This window comes from Eublepharis macularius, chromosome 6 (assembly GCF_028583425.1).
Source record: "Eublepharis macularius isolate TG4126 chromosome 6, MPM_Emac_v1.0, whole genome shotgun sequence".
NCBI lineage: Eukaryota > Metazoa > Chordata > Lepidosauria > Squamata > Eublepharidae > Eublepharis > Eublepharis macularius.
In genome coordinates, this window is record NC_072795.1 from 130,559,168 (window position 1) to 130,577,369 (window position 18,202).

At 45.9% G+C, this 18,202-nt stretch overlaps 1 protein-coding gene across 3 annotated transcripts in view; it reads left to right on the forward strand.

The window, feature by feature from the left end:
- The window catches only part of PDLIM1 (PDZ and LIM domain 1), a 55,188-nt gene extending 37,734 nt beyond the window's left edge, over window positions 1-17,454 (forward strand). The window contains exons 1-5 of one of the 3 annotated variants that reach the window (XM_054982720.1): window positions 3,243-3,331; window positions 5,551-5,859; window positions 10,443-10,597; window positions 15,032-15,149; window positions 16,949-17,454. In XM_054982720.1, coding sequence (XP_054838695.1) covers window positions 3,300-3,331; window positions 5,551-5,859; window positions 10,443-10,597; window positions 15,032-15,149; window positions 16,949-17,135 — 801 coding nt within the window. In that variant the 5' untranslated portion in view covers window positions 3,243-3,299 and the 3' untranslated portion in view covers window positions 17,136-17,454. Of the gene's footprint in view, window positions 1-2,850; window positions 3,048-3,242; window positions 3,332-5,023; window positions 5,860-10,442; window positions 10,598-15,031; window positions 15,150-16,948 lie in introns of those variants that run through there. The other 2 variants (XM_054982718.1, XM_054982719.1) reach the window with 2 other exon arrangements.
- Window positions 17,455-18,202: the final 748 nt, after the last annotated feature.

Below are 18,202 nucleotides of genomic sequence, written 5' to 3' on the forward strand. Positions count from 1 at the left end.
TGTGGAGTGATGGTTGTTGTGGGTTTTCCGGGCTGTATTGCCGTGGTCTTGGCATTGTAGTTCCTGACGTTTCGCCAGCAGCTGTGGCTGGCATCTTCAGAGGTGTAGCACCAAAAGACAGAGATCTCTCAGTGTCACAGTGTGGAGATCTCTGTCTTTTGGTGCTACACCTCTGAAGATGCCAGCCACAGCTGCTGGTGAAACGTCAGGAACTACAATGCCAAGACCACGGCAATACAGCCCAGAAAACCCACAACAACCATCGTTCTCCGGCCGTGAAAGCCTTCGACAATACATCTACTGTGGAGTGTTTAAAAAGTAATGTTTTTGGTACTTTTAGAAGAATAATGTAATGGCTGGAGTCAAGAAAGAGGTGTCAGTTGGAAAATAATGGGTGGATAGAGTAGACAGCTTGTTAGTAAATGTGGAAGGCTTCATGGGGCCCATATTTCACAAGTTTGGATCTCTTGCTTATTCTTCTCTGTTCCACATGTACATTACAGATCAGTGTGTGGCTCAGGGGAAATCCTGAAAGAGTGGAGAAAAAATAACTAATTAGGGACATGGCGGCCATGGTCAAATGGCCGAGGGCAAACAAATGGAATCCAGACAAGACATGACCTAGAAGATATAGGGCTCCCTACTTTTGATAGGGCAAAATGGCTTTAGTGTTAGGAGGTGGGATGTTTGTTCCTGCCTTCCTGAGTAGAGAAATGGGTTAATGTAGTAGCCAGAAGGGTTTTCTATTATCCTCACTTGACATGGACTCCGCAGATCTGGCCATGCTTATCCATGCCACAGTAGCCTCAGGGAGGCTAGACTACAACAACATGGTCTCTGTGGTGCTCCCCTTGAAGACGCTCTGGAAACGTCTTAACTGGCACAGAATGCTGCAGCTTGCACAGAAGCAGGAGTTGGCTAGAATGAGCATCTTATGCTGGTTTTACATTGGCAGCTGATTTGCTTCCAGGCTGAACTCAGGGTCTGATTGCCTTCCATAGGCCGAGTCCCTCATATCTGCAAAACCTCTCCCCGTTTACTCCCATGTACTTTCTCCAGTCCATAGATCACGGTTGCTTTAGGAGCCAATATTAAAAAAAAAGATTGATGATCGTCAGCAATACAACTTGCAAGGTGTGTTCTGAGGTAACACATTACATTTTCAAGCAGAAATATAGAGTTTGGTAGCTGAAAAGCTGACTGTTGTCAGTAAAGTTATTGACAAGTTCTAGCCATTAATGCAGCTAGCTGTGCCAATATAAAGGCAACTCAGGGCCAAGCTACAAGTGACGAATGACACAGGTTGGACACTCGTCAGCTTCCCTCAAGTTTTGATGGGAAATGTAGGCGTCCTGGTCTTGTAGCTTGGCTCTCTGACTGCTGTCCAGCGGACTTTTCAACTGTCACTTGTCCAACATTCCACCAAGCTGCCTACATTTCCCACCAAAACTTGAGGGAAGCTGACAAGTGTCCAACCTGTGTCAGGCGTCACTTGTAGCTTGGACCTCAGTCATCTGGTCTGCCCAAACCCCAGAACTTTTTCTGTAATTGCTCTTGCGTTATGGAAAGCCCCTGGTACGCCTGTGCCAGAACAAGGCAGAGTTATTCAGAAGAGCCTTTCCAAATAGATAGTTTTCGTGACTTAAAAGTACATATTGTATGAAATATTCTGAAGTAGTTTTCGATGTATTTATTGATTTTAATTGTGATTTTGTTATGTATTTTAAATAACAATGTACCCCACTTTGAGCCCTTGAGGAGAAAAGTGGCTACAGATGCCTCAGATATATAAATGATAAAAGAACAGAAGTGTTTATCAACGTAGAAGCAAAATTTCAATCTTCCAGGTATGAAATCTAGGCTATCCTCTTAGCTCCCCCCCCAAAAAACCTATTTCTCTGAGCCTTAATGGGAAAAATGGAGGGGGTGAATATGCAAGCATTCACCTTGCTTGTATATTCATCGGTAACAGAAAGGTTCTTGGATTTGGTGCCTCTATCCAGGTGAAGTTGTGCTTTGCATTCAGGCAGGCACCACCTTCATAACTGGCCAGCAAAAAGAGACTCGAACGCATTTGGAGTCTTAACTCTCCAACTGTGGAAAGAGACAAAATGCGCTAGAAGCGGCTGGCCATTTTCTCTTTCCTACTATGTATTTATTTATTTATTTATATACTAACTTCATTTATACCCCGCCTTTCTCCCCGTTGGGGGCCCAAAGCGACTTGCGTTGTTCTCTTCTCCATTTTATTCTTACAACAACCCTGTGAGGTAGGCTAGGCTGAGAGAGATTGACTGGCTGGCCCAAGGTCACCCAACAAGCTTTCCTGGCAGAGTGGGGATTTGAGCTTGGGTCTCCCAGATCCTGGTTGGACACTCCAGCCGCCCTTGCTGAAGGTGTCCAAAGCTGCTTTGCTCAAATTCCCCTCTCACCTCTGTTTGAGTTTCGCTGCCAGCTTCTCCCAAATTGTTGCTTTTTAGTCTACAAGAGTTTTGTGCCAGAAGAAACCTGCACAAATGTACTCAGGGAAGGACAGCAAGGGGCGGTTTAAGAATTTCACTTCATTCTGAGATTGATTTGCATCTTAGTTCAAAAGGTGCATGTCTGTGTTTGTGTGTGTTTGAGTTTGGATGCTCAAGAGGAAAAAAATCGGACTTTCTCAATACCTCCACTGCTCTTGGTTTGTCTCCGAGCCTGTTTAAAATGGTTTCACCATAGATTTTGTCCCTCTCCCTGCGCTTCCCTTTTTCCAGATTTTTTTTTTGCATGTCCCTCATCCAGTTGCCTGCTGCTTCTTACCACCTGCATGTCAAAGGCTTGTGATTTACGCCTCTGCTCCCTTGCATGCAGGAAATAAGGCACATAGGAAGCGCACATAACCGGAGCGCCATGCCATTCACTGCCACCACCGCTTCCAGCACTTCGCCCAAAGTCATCACATCTCAGTACAACAGCCCAGCAAGTCTGTACTCCTCTGAAAACATACAAACCTTCAACAATGCAGTGGAGTCAAAGACATCCTCGAGTGCCCCGGATCCTACTAAGAAGTAAGTGGTTCCCCACATTGTGCTTTCTTAGCTGAATCCCACTGTCAAGGAGGTAAGCAGAGCTGACAGTAATCTGTATGAATGCAAACGCTTTACCATTTATCTGGAAAACCGTTTTTTCTTTCAGGTTGGTTATAGAGCTAGCGTGTGCCTATAAGATCAGGCATGGTTCTTGGAGAAGACAAAATAAAACTAATGATTGTCCCTTTCTTTGCTTAGCAGCAGCGTGTGCCCTTTCAACGTGCGCTCAGCATGGGGTATCAGCCACTAAAACCCTCGTTCAGGTGCCTCTTACTTTTATTACGAGACTGTTGTGATTTCATGGTTTTGGCTCTCTTTCCACTGAAAATGGATCTGTCTGTCAGAGAGCACACACTCTCCTCTTCTTTACGGAAAGGTTTGGGGCTTTAGGGTCAGAAACTTGGATGTTCAGGATTGACTGCAAGTACCAGGCAAATTGTGTCTTTTCTATCCCTGACAGTTCACTGGCAGAAATAAAGAAATACATAGGATCTTGGCATTGGTGCCAAAGATAGTCAGTTTTTGTATTTGCAAAAACCTCATCCCTTGGAGATGGCGACTTGATAGCAGTTCCGCTATATTTTACTAATGAGATTCGCCAGAAGAGCTGCATTTGTTCCCAGTCAGTGTTGAAGTCACCTATAGAGACGTGGCTATTTTTTCCACTTAGTATTTTATGGTGTGCAGACACCTGAGACTGCCAGTTGGGTGACCCATCCCTTCTCTGGCACAATGCCAGTTCAATCCAGACTAGAGGTGTGCACCCAAAAAAGATTCGGGTTTCCCGCTTTAGAATTCGTTTATTTAAACCGCTTCAGTGTGCTCTGTAATGATTCAGGTTTTTTACCCGATAGGAGGGGGGAGGAGGGGGTTGTAGTGAACAACCCCGTCCTCCCACCTCCCATCGGGTAAAAAAACCCACATTTTTACGGATCACACTGAAGCTCAAAGCAGCACTTTTCTTGCTGTTTGCACCCCCTCCTATCTGGTGAAAAAAGACGGTGGGAAGCTTAAAAGTAACACTTTTCTGAACTTGCCACCTGTTTTTACCTGATGTGAGGGGGGAGGAGGGAGTTGTAGTGACCCACTCCTCCCCCCTCCCATTGGGTAAAAACAGGTAGGAAACTCAAAGCAGCACTTTTCTTGCCGTTTGCAAATGGCAAGAAAAATTCTGCGGCTGCTGTTGCTCTACACAAAGCTTTCTGAAGCGCTTGGGAAAGCATTGCTTCGGTATTTCCGAATCGGCTCAGCGATGCCCAAATAAGGCCCAATTTGGATAAAAAACCCAAATCGGAAACCCGAAGTGCATACTGCTTCTCCAGACCATCTGACAAGAAAGTTCCTTTTGAGTCTACTGAAAGTTGAAGAATGGGTGAGTTTAGTGAAATCAGCCATGCCACTCATTCCTATGGAAGCTCCACATCACTAGTCAGATCTGCCCCTCCCCCACAAATTGGCTTTCGACATTCTGGAGGCTACAGTGATGGAACCCATGAGGCATCCTGTCTGCTAGGCTAGCCCACAGGCATGGTGCGACTGTTTTATTCTTATATAAATCTGGGCCAGTTAGACATGGTGGAGAGATTTATATACAAGCTGTCCACATCTGGCAGCTTATGTAGCCTAGGCTGGCCTGATCTCAGAGCTTGGAAGCTAAGCAGGGCCGGCCATGGTTAGTACTTAGACAAGAGCCTACCAGAAATACTAGGGCTGCTATGCAGAGGAAGGCAATAGCAAACCGCCTCTGCTCCTCTCTTGCCTTGAAAACCCCTTATTGGGGTTGCCATAATTCAGCGGTGACTTGAGGGCACTTGCCCTCCCATGTCTAAATTGGGTGCTGGAAAAGAACTATTTTTTAAAAATAAAAATAATAATATGCAAGTAATGGGAGTGAAATCCTTCCCACATACACACACACACACCTCACTTCCCTCTGTGGCCTTCAGCGCTTTTCTGTCAGTACTGGAATCAGGCTGGGAGAAAATTCCTTCAAGGTGACAGATTGCAGTGAGCTAAGGATAGATACACATGGCTCCCCTCCCTTTCTATCTAGTTCGGCTCTCAGAGAGCTTCCTACCTAATTCCTCTGTAGAGTGGTAAGCTGCAGTACTGCAGCCCAAGCTCTGCTCACGACCTGAGTTCGATCCTGGCGGAAGCTGGGTTCAGGCAGCCGGCTCAAGGTTGACTCAGCCTTCCATCTTTCAGAGGTCGGTAAAATGAGTACCCAGTTTCCTGGGGGTAAAGTGTAGATGACTGGGGAAGGCAATGGCAAACCACCCCATGACAAAAAGTCTGCCAAGAAAACGTCATGATGCGACGTCCCCCCATGGGTCAGTAATGACTCGGTGCTTGCACAGGGGACAACCTTTACCTTTACTGAAATGTATTCCTTCAGTAATTTCTTCTTTCTTTCTTTATTCCTCCAACTCAACTACAAATCGTCACCAACCCACCCGCTCCTTTTTCATACGCTCCTAACAAGTCCGCCGTCCCCCACCGGTGGATTCAAGGCTCCTTTTGCAAAGGTTTATAACCCTCTTCAGCCTTCTGCTTCCTCCACACTCTTGCAAAGAAGGCACAGTACCTCATCCATCCCGAGCCAAGTCCGAGTGAGCTTAGAGCAGCTCAAGGCAGTTGCTCAGATCTGCCCCAACAGCCCCGTGGAAGTGGATGTACCAGGACTCAAAGTGCGGCACATACAGTTTAACTCTCCTTTACAGCTCTATTCGCAGAAAAACATCCTGGACTCCTTGCAGGGGCAAATCGCTTCCATTAGTCCCACCCTCCCCAGGTAACTTTGCCTGAACCCTGAGCAGTTGACCTGTGGTCTGTGAATGGCTTTCTCTCCACAGTTGCCCATTTCTCACCACGCTGCCGTCGTTTGTGGCAAAGAGCTTTTCTTGGTGGCAGACGCATCATTTCATACTGAAGCTTGGGTCATTTCCGACGTAACGTTTTTAGCTTCCAGCTAGTAAAAGGTCTTCTGTGTGGATTCAGCATGTTAGAGTCTCCCTTTTTGATTGAATTGATTAAGGTTGGATTAATTCCTTCTGTGTCTGTAATTCCCAGGATGACCTTATTGTCTACTGTGAGATCGTACGAAAGCATTCAGACATGCCCTGTTGTGGTTTAACTGGAAGCATATTTTGTAAAAAAAAAATGAGTCAGTGGGAGAAACGGATGAACACTCCAGTAAAAAAACGTTACATTGGAACTAGCCTTTGATGCATGATGCCACGCTTGGAACGTTTTTTCTGTGCTTTTCTCTTTCTTTCATGCATGATGTGGCACTCAGGTGTTCAGGTTGACTCAGGCACTCTGTTGTTCACACATACAGGAAGATCGGTTCCACCAACATGGAACTGATTAGGACATCATAGCTGCGAAGGCCCTCTCTCTGTTTGCTTCCTGGCTAACCTTGGAAGGTGGGGGAATGCAGAGAAAGGTTTCTTCATTGGTAGGCAGGTTTATATGGGAGCAAACGAGATACCTGGGATTCAGGTTTGGGGGAATTAAAGGAACAAACCCAACATTGAATAGTGCCGTAAACAAACTGGAAATTGAGGAATATTATGGAAATATTTGGTGAGCCCTGGTCAGTTACCAGTCTACTGTTTTCGGAACCACTTGGAGTTTCCCAAACTGTCTTCAAAAGCAAACCCACAAATAATGTATTACGGTAGCCAAGCTCGGAAGGTACACGGACATGACTAATTGTGGCAAAAATAACTTCTGTCCAAAACAACAACAACAACAACAACAGATTTATATACTGCCCTTCAGGACAACTTAATGCCCACTCAGAGCGGTTTACAAAGTATGTCATTATTATCCCCACAACAGGGCTGAGAGAGCTCCAGAGAGCTGTGACTAGCCTAAAGTCACCCAGTTGGCTTCAAGTGGGTTGACATATGAGCAAAGGAAGTTTGTATTCACCTCAGCCCTGGCAAATAACATTTTGTATAAATGCTAAAGACAATCACCATAACATGCTGTGTGCGCTTCATCTACCGATTATATTATTATGCTCCCTTTTCTTTGAGAAGTTCACGGTGGCATACATAGTTCTCAAATTCCCCATTTTATCTTTACAACAATCCTGCGAGGGCAGTTTGGGCTGAGAGAATTAGTGGTCCAAGGTGACTCAGTAAACATTGGGGAAGGGGTTGAACCTGAGTCTCTGTTGTATGCTTTAAATACTAAATTACACCATCTCTCTAAAAAGAACATGATAAATCACAAACAATTGAAGATATGGGAGAAGTAGATAGACAATGCAGACATTACAATATGCATAGTGGGATTCTCTGCAAGTGAAAGATGATTTAATAAGTACAGTTGGTTATATAAAAGACATTGCTAGATGTGAAAGCTGAAATTATTAGGAAATGCAAAAATGGTATAAATGTGATTAATGGGTCATGTGTTATTATGGAAATCTGTGATGGAAGTCAGTGTTTAGCTACACAAATTCATGTTTATACAGTCAAGGAACCAAGAAAAGATTATTTTTATAGTTAAGGAGATCCCTTTGTTAGTGTTTTAGATCATAATTTTTGTCCTAAATTGAATAAGATCGAATTTATGGGTTTTCTTTTTTTCTCATTTCCCCTTGCTTCTCTATTTTAAATTTAAACAAGTAGTAATAAATAACAGCTTATGGAAGAGAAAGCTTGTGCAAGTTTTATTGTTTTTATTGCATTTAAATTCCCAGTTAAGGATTTTTGAAAGTTATCCTGGTCCCAGAGTTGTTTAGGGCTTTAAAACACTGGAAGCCAGTGTCTTATGTGTCGGAGAAATATGATGTCATTGGAAGCCAGTGTTTTGTGTGTCGGAGAAATACGATGTCATTGCCCTGCTCCGGCTGCCATTTCTTGGTTGGATTCCTCAAGTAAAGGACGCCTCATATCAGAAGCATTGCTGCGGTTGAGTTTTTGGATGTTTCCAGAGCATATGTGGCAAAATCATCTGGCGCATCAATGCGTCATGTTATTTATTTGGTGCATTTTTATCTGGTGCTTACTAGAAAGAGCTCAGGTCGGCATACATGGTTCTTCTCTCCTTCACAACAGCCCTGTGAGGTAGGTTAGGCTGAAAAAGAATGATTGGCCTAAGGTGGGAATGGCAAGCAGGAATTTAAACCCAGATCTCCTAAGTCCAGCACTCTAATCACAGTCAGTTTTGAAGGGTAAGGATACCCTGGACTGGCTGCTCAAGATATCAATGCAGAGTGCCGGCTGGCGTATTCCTAATTCCCTCATTTTTTGCGTAGGGAAATGAGTGATTCGGATGTACTAGAGGCAAAACTGAACACTTGAATTCCTTCTTAAACCTGGATCACACATGCATGTTTGTCAGGTGGAGTGACTTGCGTATGTGAACGAACTCTTATACTACACCTAGAACACGCATTTGAGCTCAGGCACAGATGTCTTTTCCAAAGAGTTTTTGCATAGTCATCTTGGAGTTCTTAAACGGGGCACTTTAATCAGCCTCTGGGTACCTACCGGTCAGCTACCGCTCTTGGAGAATGAACAAGTGTTCAGGGATGGGACTGTCGAATTCCTTCAGGGTTGTGAATTCCTTCATGTCGAGCCATTTTCCATTCATGATGAGTCATAATGTGGCCCGTGTTAGCCTCGTGGGCGAAGGAGTCCCAAAGTGGCAAATGACATGGGTTTCCTCCAGATCGTACGTGAGGATGACTCCAAAGGGTAACAGGAGCTCCTTCTATACGCTCCCCACTTCCACTCCCTTCCCCCCCTGCTTTCAGCTACAATATCTTAAGGTCCAATTGCAAAGGCTTGGAATTCAAGAAAGTCCACAAGTGAGTCAAGAAAGCCCACAAGCTCCCGTCTGGAGCTGCAACCAAGTGGTAGAAGCCCATCTCAAGGCCAGCTCCAGGGTTTGAGAGTCCTGGGCAGTTCTTGCCTTCCCACCCATGGGCTCCCCTTTGCATCCTTCCTTTCTCCACTCACAAACTCTTCCACCGTCTGTAGTCACAACCGCCCACGTGCCCTTTCCCCGATGGTGCTGGGTAAAGCTAGGAATATTTATTTAATTAGATTTATATTCTGCATGCCCTGCAAGTGGGCTCCGAGTGGATTACAAACAGAAGATCTAAAATAGTGACCCAGGAATAGCCACAAGAAATGCCCATGCTTTATGCATCACCTACATGTCCTTCTTCAGCAGCGCTAGGCAATATATGCCACTAGGTGCAGAGGTAACCAGGGCTCATTTCGAGGGGGAACGCACAGGAACGCAGTTCCGGCAGTTCCCCAAAGAGGTCACATGTCAGGTGGCCCCGCCCACCTGACTCAGCCATTTTGGGCCTGTTTCAGCCTGGATTGGGGCCGAAACGGCCTGGATCAGGCCTCTGACGGGTGGTGGAGCACTCTCCCAATCCTGACCATTTTGGGCCCCTTTTGGGCCATTTTCAGCCCCTTTTTGCCATTTGGGGCCCAGTTTCAGCCCTGAATGGCCAGGATTGGGGCCAAAACAGCCAGGAGAGGTGATGTCAGGGGGTGTGGCATATGCAAATCAGTTATGCCAATAACACACTTCTGGTGATGTCAAGGGGTGTGACATATGCTAATGAGTTATGCTAATGAGTTCCTCCAGCTCTTTTTCTACGAAATGACCCCTGGAGGTAACAAAGCACTCACGAGCAGGCGGAGGAAGGGCGTGAGTGCAGGCATCAGAGGAGGTGCGTGAGCAGGGTGTCGGCAGCAGTGGCCCCACCAGAAGCCACGGGCCCTGCAGCGGCCTCACCTTGCTGTGTGCTGACGCCAGCCCTGCTCCATGTGCCATTCATTGCTGCTCCCCCGGACTAGTTTTTTTTATGGTCACACAACTGAATGTTTCTTTCTTAAACCCGAGAGGGGGAGCCAAAGCCTCTCAATTACCCTTTTCTTTTTGATTTGTACTTTAAAAGACTGAGGTTTAAAAGACTTCTGGAAGTATTGTACGTCAGAGGATTTTGATCATTAAGACCACATAAGGGCGGTTCCGGACAGATCACGCCACCTAAACCAGCATTTTTATGTTGCAGCCTGAATGGTAAGCAAGAAGCATGTCTTGCCATGGTTTATCCTGGAAGCTTTGGTGCGTATTTTAATGCTTTCGCCTGCAGTTGGAGTTTATGTATCATTAGAAACAGAAAATCCCAAGAACACCCTGTTAAGAACCAATGGCTGATTTTTGCTGCGTTCAGTGATAGTTTTTAAACCTCACCTGCCGCTTGTTTGGTTGAGCACGCACAGTCTCTGCCTCGCCAGTGCTCTGGAATGTGTCTGTATTTTCTCACGTGGACAAAATGTTTTTGTAGTGCCGTTGTAAACGTTACGGTGTTTGCTGTAATTTTTTTCTTAGTTTGGACCTGCTGAACCAGCCTTCCAGAAATTTAGGAATTGACAAGGACTCCGAAGTTTACAAGATGTTGCAGGAGAACCAAGATTCCAATGAGCCACCTCGCCAATCCACTTCATTCCTGGTTTTACAAGAGATTTTAGAAACTGGAGAAAAAGGTGAATGGGGTGGGAGGCTTGGAAGGTATGCAAACCTGAAGTTGCTTTAGGAATGAAGCCAGTGATGAATAACCCTTGATGGGAATCATATCTAAAGGAACAATAAACAAGAGTCTTGTGGTACTGTAAAGACTACTGAAATTTTATTCCGGCAAAATATGAAGAAGTGAGTTGGAATCGACAAACATGCTGGAACAGAATTTTGTCGGTCTTTTAAAGTGCCACAAGGCCCTCATTTCCTGTTGCAACAGATTCATATGGCTACCCCTTTTGAATTAATATCTAGGGGAAGTGACCAGAGCTTTATAGTCTTTGGCCTTCATGAATGTTGCATTCACTCTTCTCACCTGCTTTGGCAGTCCTATTCATAGATATTCATAGAATCCTAGAGTTGGAAGGGGCCATACAGACCATCTAGTCCAACCCCCTGCCCAGTGCAGGATCAGCCTAAAGCATCTCTGACAAGTATTCATCCAGCCTCTTCTTGAAAACTACCAGTGAGGGGGAGCTCACCACCTCCCTAGGCAGCTGATTCCACTTTTGAAGTACTCTGACCGTGAAAAAGTTCTTCCTAATATCCAGCCGGTACCTTTGTGCATGTAATTTAAGCCCATTGCTTCAGGTCCTACCCTCTGCTGCCAACTGGAACAGCTCCTTGCCCTCCTCCAAATGACAGACTTTCAAATACTTAAAGAGAGCAATCATGTCCCCCCTCAATCTCTTCTCCAAACTAAACATTCCCAAGGCCCTCAGCCTTTCCTCGTAGGGCTCAGTCTCCTAGCAAGCTTCAAGTGGCCCTCTGGTCTTCATTTCTTTGCAACACAATCTCCTTTAAAAAAACAACTTTTCCCTCTCTTCCATATTGGAGATGTGCAAAAAATTTCATCGGCAGGAGCCAGCTGGGAAAGATACAAAAGTTCAGATGTTTCTGTTGAGCTGGAAACGTGGTGTTTGGGGTCTGTGTCTGCGGAACTAAGCTCAGAACATTCCAGAACTTCAGCCCAGGAACTGATGCTGGTGAAATATTCCCCAGGGCAGACCCGTGAGCTTTTTTTCAGCGTCACCACTGCTGCAGAGGAATCACAAAATGCACTGATTTCCTGCAGCATCTTTTAAGTGGCAGAAACTTCGAGGTGCTCTGGGCTATTCTACCTGTCCCGACAATCAACACCTGTTCCCCCTCCCAACTTCCTTGGAAGATTTCTTTGCGTTGCAGTCCCCCCTCTTTCTGATCTTAGAGGCCCTCCAGTTTCTTGCAAGTTCTGTACTGGGATAGGCGGGGGGGAAGACTGTTTAAGTGATCCTCAAAGTGTCGCCCAAGAGACACACATTTCACGTAAGGCCAAAGTATGCAGAGAGAAATATGGAAATATTACTGCATATCCAGTGGGGGGTTTCCCCCCCCAAAAAGACTATTCTGGCAAAATGCTTATTTTGACAGGGATGCGTGTTCCAATTTGACCAAGAGGTCACAAACTGATAATGTATGTGTGATTCTAGTGGCATTTTGTTGCGTGAGTTGCTGATTGGTGTGTAAGAGAAGAGCTACTGCATATGTTGTGCTTTCTGAAAGTAAAAGCAGAGGTTTCAGACCCATAGTCACACCCTGCTCCTTGGTCTCACTTCCCACACCATCTGCACTTCCCCTTTGCCTCTTGGAGCCTCTCTCCCCTCTTGTGCCCTCCCTAGCGGAGTTACACCCTCTTAAGTCCACTGAAGTCAGGTGCATCTGACGAAGAGAGCTGTGGCTTATGCTGCAATAAAGTTGGTTAGTCTTAAAGGTGCTACTGGACTCTTTACTATATTGAATTCGTGATATTCCCTGCGTGAGAAGAGTTTCTTCCTGGCTGATGCTGCCACTGCTTTAGCTACCACAGAGGGCTCTGGGGCAGGGAAACGAGGTGATAGCGCTTGGGTTGCCAACCTCCAGGTAGGGCCTGGACATCTTCCAAAATTCCAGCTTATCTCCAGGCAACGGAAATCAGTTCCCCTGGAGGAAATAGCAGCTTTGGAGGCTGGACTCTGTGGCATTATACCCCACTGACGCCCCTCCCCAAATCTTGCCCCCTCCCCAGCCTCCACCCTCTCATCTCCAGGAACTCAAGACTGTGGCCCATAATAATAACAACAACAACAACAACAACAACAACAACACTAATAATAATAATAGGAGGAGGAGGAGGAGGATAACAATAACAACAACAACATTCAATTTATATACTGTCCTTCAGGACAACTTAATGCCTACTCAGAGCGGTTTACAAAGTATGTTATCATTATCCCCACAACAAAACACCCTGTGAAGTGGGTGGGGCTGAGAGAGCTCTGAGAGAGCTGTGACTGGCCCAAGGTCACCCAGCAGGCTTCAAGTGGAAGAGTGGGGAATTAAACCTGGCTCTCCAGATTAGAGTCCTGCGCTCTTAACCACTACACCAAACTGGCTCTCCTAATCCTAAAGGAAGTGCAATTGTTATAATTTTTTAACTCTTAACTTCAAACTATGTAATTATGTTAAGGAAGGAGGTATTTGTAACAAGCATAGGAAAGACTTCTTTCTTCAGAGTAAAGCAACCCAAGCTCTGATCCAAATCAATGTCTGGGCCTCGTAGGGCTAAGACAGGACAGGAGTGGATTGTCCCTTCATTTTTAAAGGATTAAGAGCCTAGATTTGTAGCACAGCTGTTGGGGGGGGGGGAGGCTTCAGTCCTTTCCCCCCTGCCTGCATGGCTTTGCTAAACAAAACGGACCTTTGCGGCTTCCTGTCTTTTTACCCTTTCAGTGATAGCTATGGGTGGGGTGGAGAGGGAGGCGCTGAGTTTGATTAGGTGGTCAAATGGAGTGTTATTTTAGCTGTCTTAAAATGCTGGAAGTATTAAAAGTACAGCCATTGTGGCCTGTTTTGGATTCTAATGAGCAGAGAATAGGCCAGAATGCCCCACCATTATGTGGCATGTATCCAGCCATCTGTTAATGATGATCTGGCCGTCAGGCACAGCTTCTTGGCTTCTTAATCCACAGCAGAATTTGCTTTAGAATAGCGAGACAGCTAGCCGTACCTTCGCTCACAACCATCCTGAAGTCCACAGCAGCTTAGCAGCATAACAGAACCTCTTGCAATATAACTCATCTGTTTTTAAAAAGCCTTTCCAAACTCTTTGCCCCCCCCAGCCATTTTTTCATTACAAAAGCGGGGAACAACCTTTCAAGCAGCGCCAAGGTCTACCCTCCCTGATCTGCTGTGTTATCTACAACAACAACAACATTTGATTTGTATACTGCTCTTCAGGACAACTTAACACCCACTCAGAGCAGTTTACAAAGTGTGTTGTTAATCCTCACGACATTCACCCTGTGAGGTGGGTGGGGCTGAGAGAGCTCCGAGGGAGCTGTGACTGACCCAAGGTCACCCAGCTGGCTCCAAGCAGAGGACTGTAGTGTTGTGGAAAACCATTTAAGAGTGCTTAGGGGTGCCAGTTCTGGTCAGGATCATCACGTCACCGTCACCCTCTTGTGTCCTTTTTCCAACCTGAAACAGCACTGTGCAGGGTGTGTGTGTAGGTCATCAAATAGGCTGCTCAGCACTGTTTTAGGTCAGAAGAACAGCACAGGGGGAAGGAAGGAGGCCCTCCTTTCCCTGTGCCACGGTGGTACTGACTGGAACTGGGTCCATGTGGATGGCACTCTTACACAGCTTTCCCTGGCAGTACAATATGGAGGGGCAGCCCCAAGTTCAGTAATGGAGTATAGTCTAATTTGGCTCTGTGTTCTTTCCTTACTGTGGGTGGTGGTAATACCAGACAATGCACTGCACAATGCAAGGATAGAATTCTGCTTTCAGAATAAAACATGTATTTGCATTTAAAGTTGCCTAATAATAATTGTGCGGATCTAGATTTGCAGTCTAAAATAAGGACTGGGGTACAGAAAAGAGTCAGATGGGGGAGGGAACAAACAAAGGATGATAACAACATTCGATTTATATACCACCCTTCAGGATGACTTAACACCCACTCAGAGCAGTCTACAAAGTATGTCATGATTATCCCCACAACAATCACCCTGTGAGGTGGGTGTGGCTGAGAGAGCTCTGAGAGAGCTGTGACTGACCCAAGGTCACCCAGCTGGCTTTAAGCAGAGGAGTGGGGAATCAAACCCAGTTCTCCCGCCACTCTTAACCACTGCATCAAACTGACTCTCTGTATCAAGCTGGATCTATGGTTGTATAAGATCTTTAGCAGGGAATATAAAGGTGATACTAGGTAGTTTGTACTTTTGGAACTGGGCACTGCAGCAACAGCGCTGACAAAATATTTGTGTTTGCAAGCGGGGCTGCATTATTTGTCCTTCAGCAAAGCAACAGCTGAGAAGTCATCCTGCTCTTAAACTACGCCCACTTTTTCTAATCTATAGCACAACGTGTTTACTTCTTTACAGGAGACGCTGACAAGCCTTCTGGATTTAGAAGCGTAAAAGCGCCCATCACCAAAGTAGCAGCATCCATTGGAAATGCTCAGAAGCTGCCCATTTGTGATAAGTGTGGATCTGGCATTGTGTGAGTATTGGTGTGTGCACCAAATGGAATAGTACAGATGACTCAGGTTGAGGAAGAGCTTGGGTAGGGTGGAGACCTCGAATTCTTCCGCATGGCGACATCGTGCTTTCTGCAGAGTCAATCTGGGAGGATTGGGTCCACTTTATTTTTTGATTGATTTTTGGCCCCATACTGCTTCAAATTCTGCACTTTGAGGCAGTTGAACCGGAGTGGCGTGTGTTTTTTATTTCTGCACTAGAAAAATGCCCCGATTCTGCTGTGGGCTCTTTAAGGACTCCTCTAGTTGATTGCTGTGGGAACTTACAAGGGTGGGGTTTTTTTTGGTTGTCTTTTTTAATGGCACCAAGATTGCAAGGATGCAATTTAATATTTAAAAAATTCAGGAAAATAAACTTGATTGGTTGCTGTTCAACCAATTAGGATGCAGGGGAATAAAGGGGAGCATGAAAGGCAGGGCCAGGCCTCACACTGGAGAAAGCCTTCTGCACGTCAAAAAAGCCCCCGGGGGGAGGAGGGAAATCAGGGTATGTGTGCAGGGAGAAAAGCTGCAGAAAGGCCTGGAAAGATTAATCCTGTTACAGTTAGAGTATACAAAAAAAGTCTGGGAAGCAGTTTTGGCCATGCATGCAGAGAGAAATCGACGCAGGGCCAGAACCAATGAAAAAGCCCTGTGTGGGAAAAAACCCTCTCTGACGTGTTTGCTTCATTTGTACCCCCCCTTTCTTCCTAGTAGGAACCCAGAGAGCCTTGCAGCGATTTTCTTTACTCCATTTCATCCTCAGAGCAACCTTGTGAAAGAGGTTAGACTGAGAGGGCATAACAGACCCAAGGTCACCCAGCAAGCATCCACGCGAGCAGAGATTCGAACTTGGGTCTTCCCAGTTCACAGTCTGTCACTCTAACCCCTACTCATTGGCTTAGAAAACGCACGGCTAAGCCGTATGGCTCGAGTGACTCTCCGTTCACGTTCAGAAGTGCCCAAGTGTATTTAACACGTGCCCTGTTCCGTAGAGGGAGTTCGCACAGGTGCTTGGCAGATGCAATCTGATGCGCCAGCATGCCCGCTTATTGCACAAATGCAGCATTATTTCTGCAATTCCTTTCTAGCAGGGTCCTGGGATAAGAAAGAATCAGTTAAATACTGAACTCACGTGCTTTCCGTAGCATCCTTTGGAGTCGCAATTTGGTGCTCTGATGTACCACCTAAGGGCTTTTCTTTCTGTTAAAAAGTTTACTGGAGTCTTGCAAGCAAGGGGACTAGACCCGCAATGTCACCCGTTTTCACCTAAGCCCCGGATAGGTGCTCCAAAATGATCAACACAGAAAGCCAGAAAGGAGAATGTGACAATTTCCAGGGAAACTGCACTATTGCCAGGCTGGAAGATTTAAAATTGCCTGGGGGTGGGATCACCCAAGTGCCTAAAATACCTCTCTGCATCCAAATCTAGTACAGGAATGCCTGTAAGCTAAACATTTCTCTCATCCTTCTGCCAAGTTCAAGGCGACTTACGTTCCTCCCACCTGGGCAATAAGCCTGCAAGGCAGGTTACACCCACCCAAGGTAATCCAGTAAGTTACATGGCTGTAGAGTAATTTGAGCCCTGGTCCTACACTGACCACTACTACTCAGCGTTCCTTGTTTTATTACTGCCTGAACAGTTCAAGGTTCTTTCATACCCAGGCAGCAGGTCAATAAGGGCGGTTTCAATATAGTTTTTTTTTAGAAACTTACATTTAAAAGTAAGTGCTCCTGAAGGAGACCTGCCTCATCTTTGACCCTGGAACTGTTTTTTCCCCAGAGGCGTGTTTGTGAAGCTCCGGGACAAGCATCGCCACCCCGAATGCTACGTATGCAGCGACTGTGGCACCAACCTCAAGCAAAAAGGGCACTTCTTTGTGGAGGATCGCATCTACTGTGAGATGCATGCACGGGAACGGGTCACCCCACCTGAGGGCTATGATGTGGTCACTGTATTTCCCCAGTGAAGCAGCTGGATTGACCACGGATGTCTCCCAAAGTGCCACCGTCTTCCACCACCAGTGTCTTCAAGTCACAAAAGTACTCTGCAGGGCTTCCGCAGTGGACCTTTTGGGTGGCTGCTAGCAGACCACTGTAATAGTATCACTTGCATTTATTATAGAGAGACATGGTAGATCTGATTGATTCCCTTCTTTTTAAATGATGCTGCTTTTCTCACTGCCTCTCAGAGTCAATTGCCAGATACCATCAGACCACAAAGCCAAACCACAACACCTCGCTTCTATTTCTGTTCAATAAAGCGGTTAGCTCAAAGCCATGGCGGCACCTTCTGTCTGCATGTGTGATTCATTCTCTTGGGTAGGCAGTATTCCTGTCTGAAGCCTAGATTAAGGCTTTCTAAGATTCCTTGGGGGAAGGGAATGTATGAGGTTACATTGCCCAACAAGAGGCACCCCAAATGCAACACTATTGTAGCTGAGCTTTCATCTTTATGGATTAATTTTGTTTGCCTCGGCTTTTTTTTCCAGCAGGAATGAGGTGGGATGGAGTTCTGGCACCTCTTGAAAATGGTCACATGGCCGGTGGCCCCGCCCCCTGATCTCCAGACAGAGGGGAGTTTAGATTGCCTAAACTCCCCTGTGGAGATCAGGGGGCGGGGACACTAGCCCTGTGACCATTTTCAGCAAGGGCGATTTAAACTTTAAAAAAACTCCCCCCTTGTTCCAACTGGTTCAAAGTGACATTATTGTGCGGTCCTGAGTTCCACCACCTCTTTTCCCAGAAAAAAAAAAAGCTCTGTATAGGACTAACTCAAAACCTGGTCTGCCCATTGATATTTTAACTGTGGCAGAAGGCAAGGGGCGGTCTGTGGCTTGGCAGCCTTTTTGGCTACATTAATCTATGGGAAATTACAGTGAACTCAATGCCAAGATGCCCCCCCTCTTTTATATTCCAGACGGATAACCATTTAAACAACCATTGCCCAGGCTTGCTTCTGTATGGATAAAGGGGACACTGCAGCCTGTCATACAAGTTCATGTCACATTGGAATGGAATAGTTTGGGCGCAATGT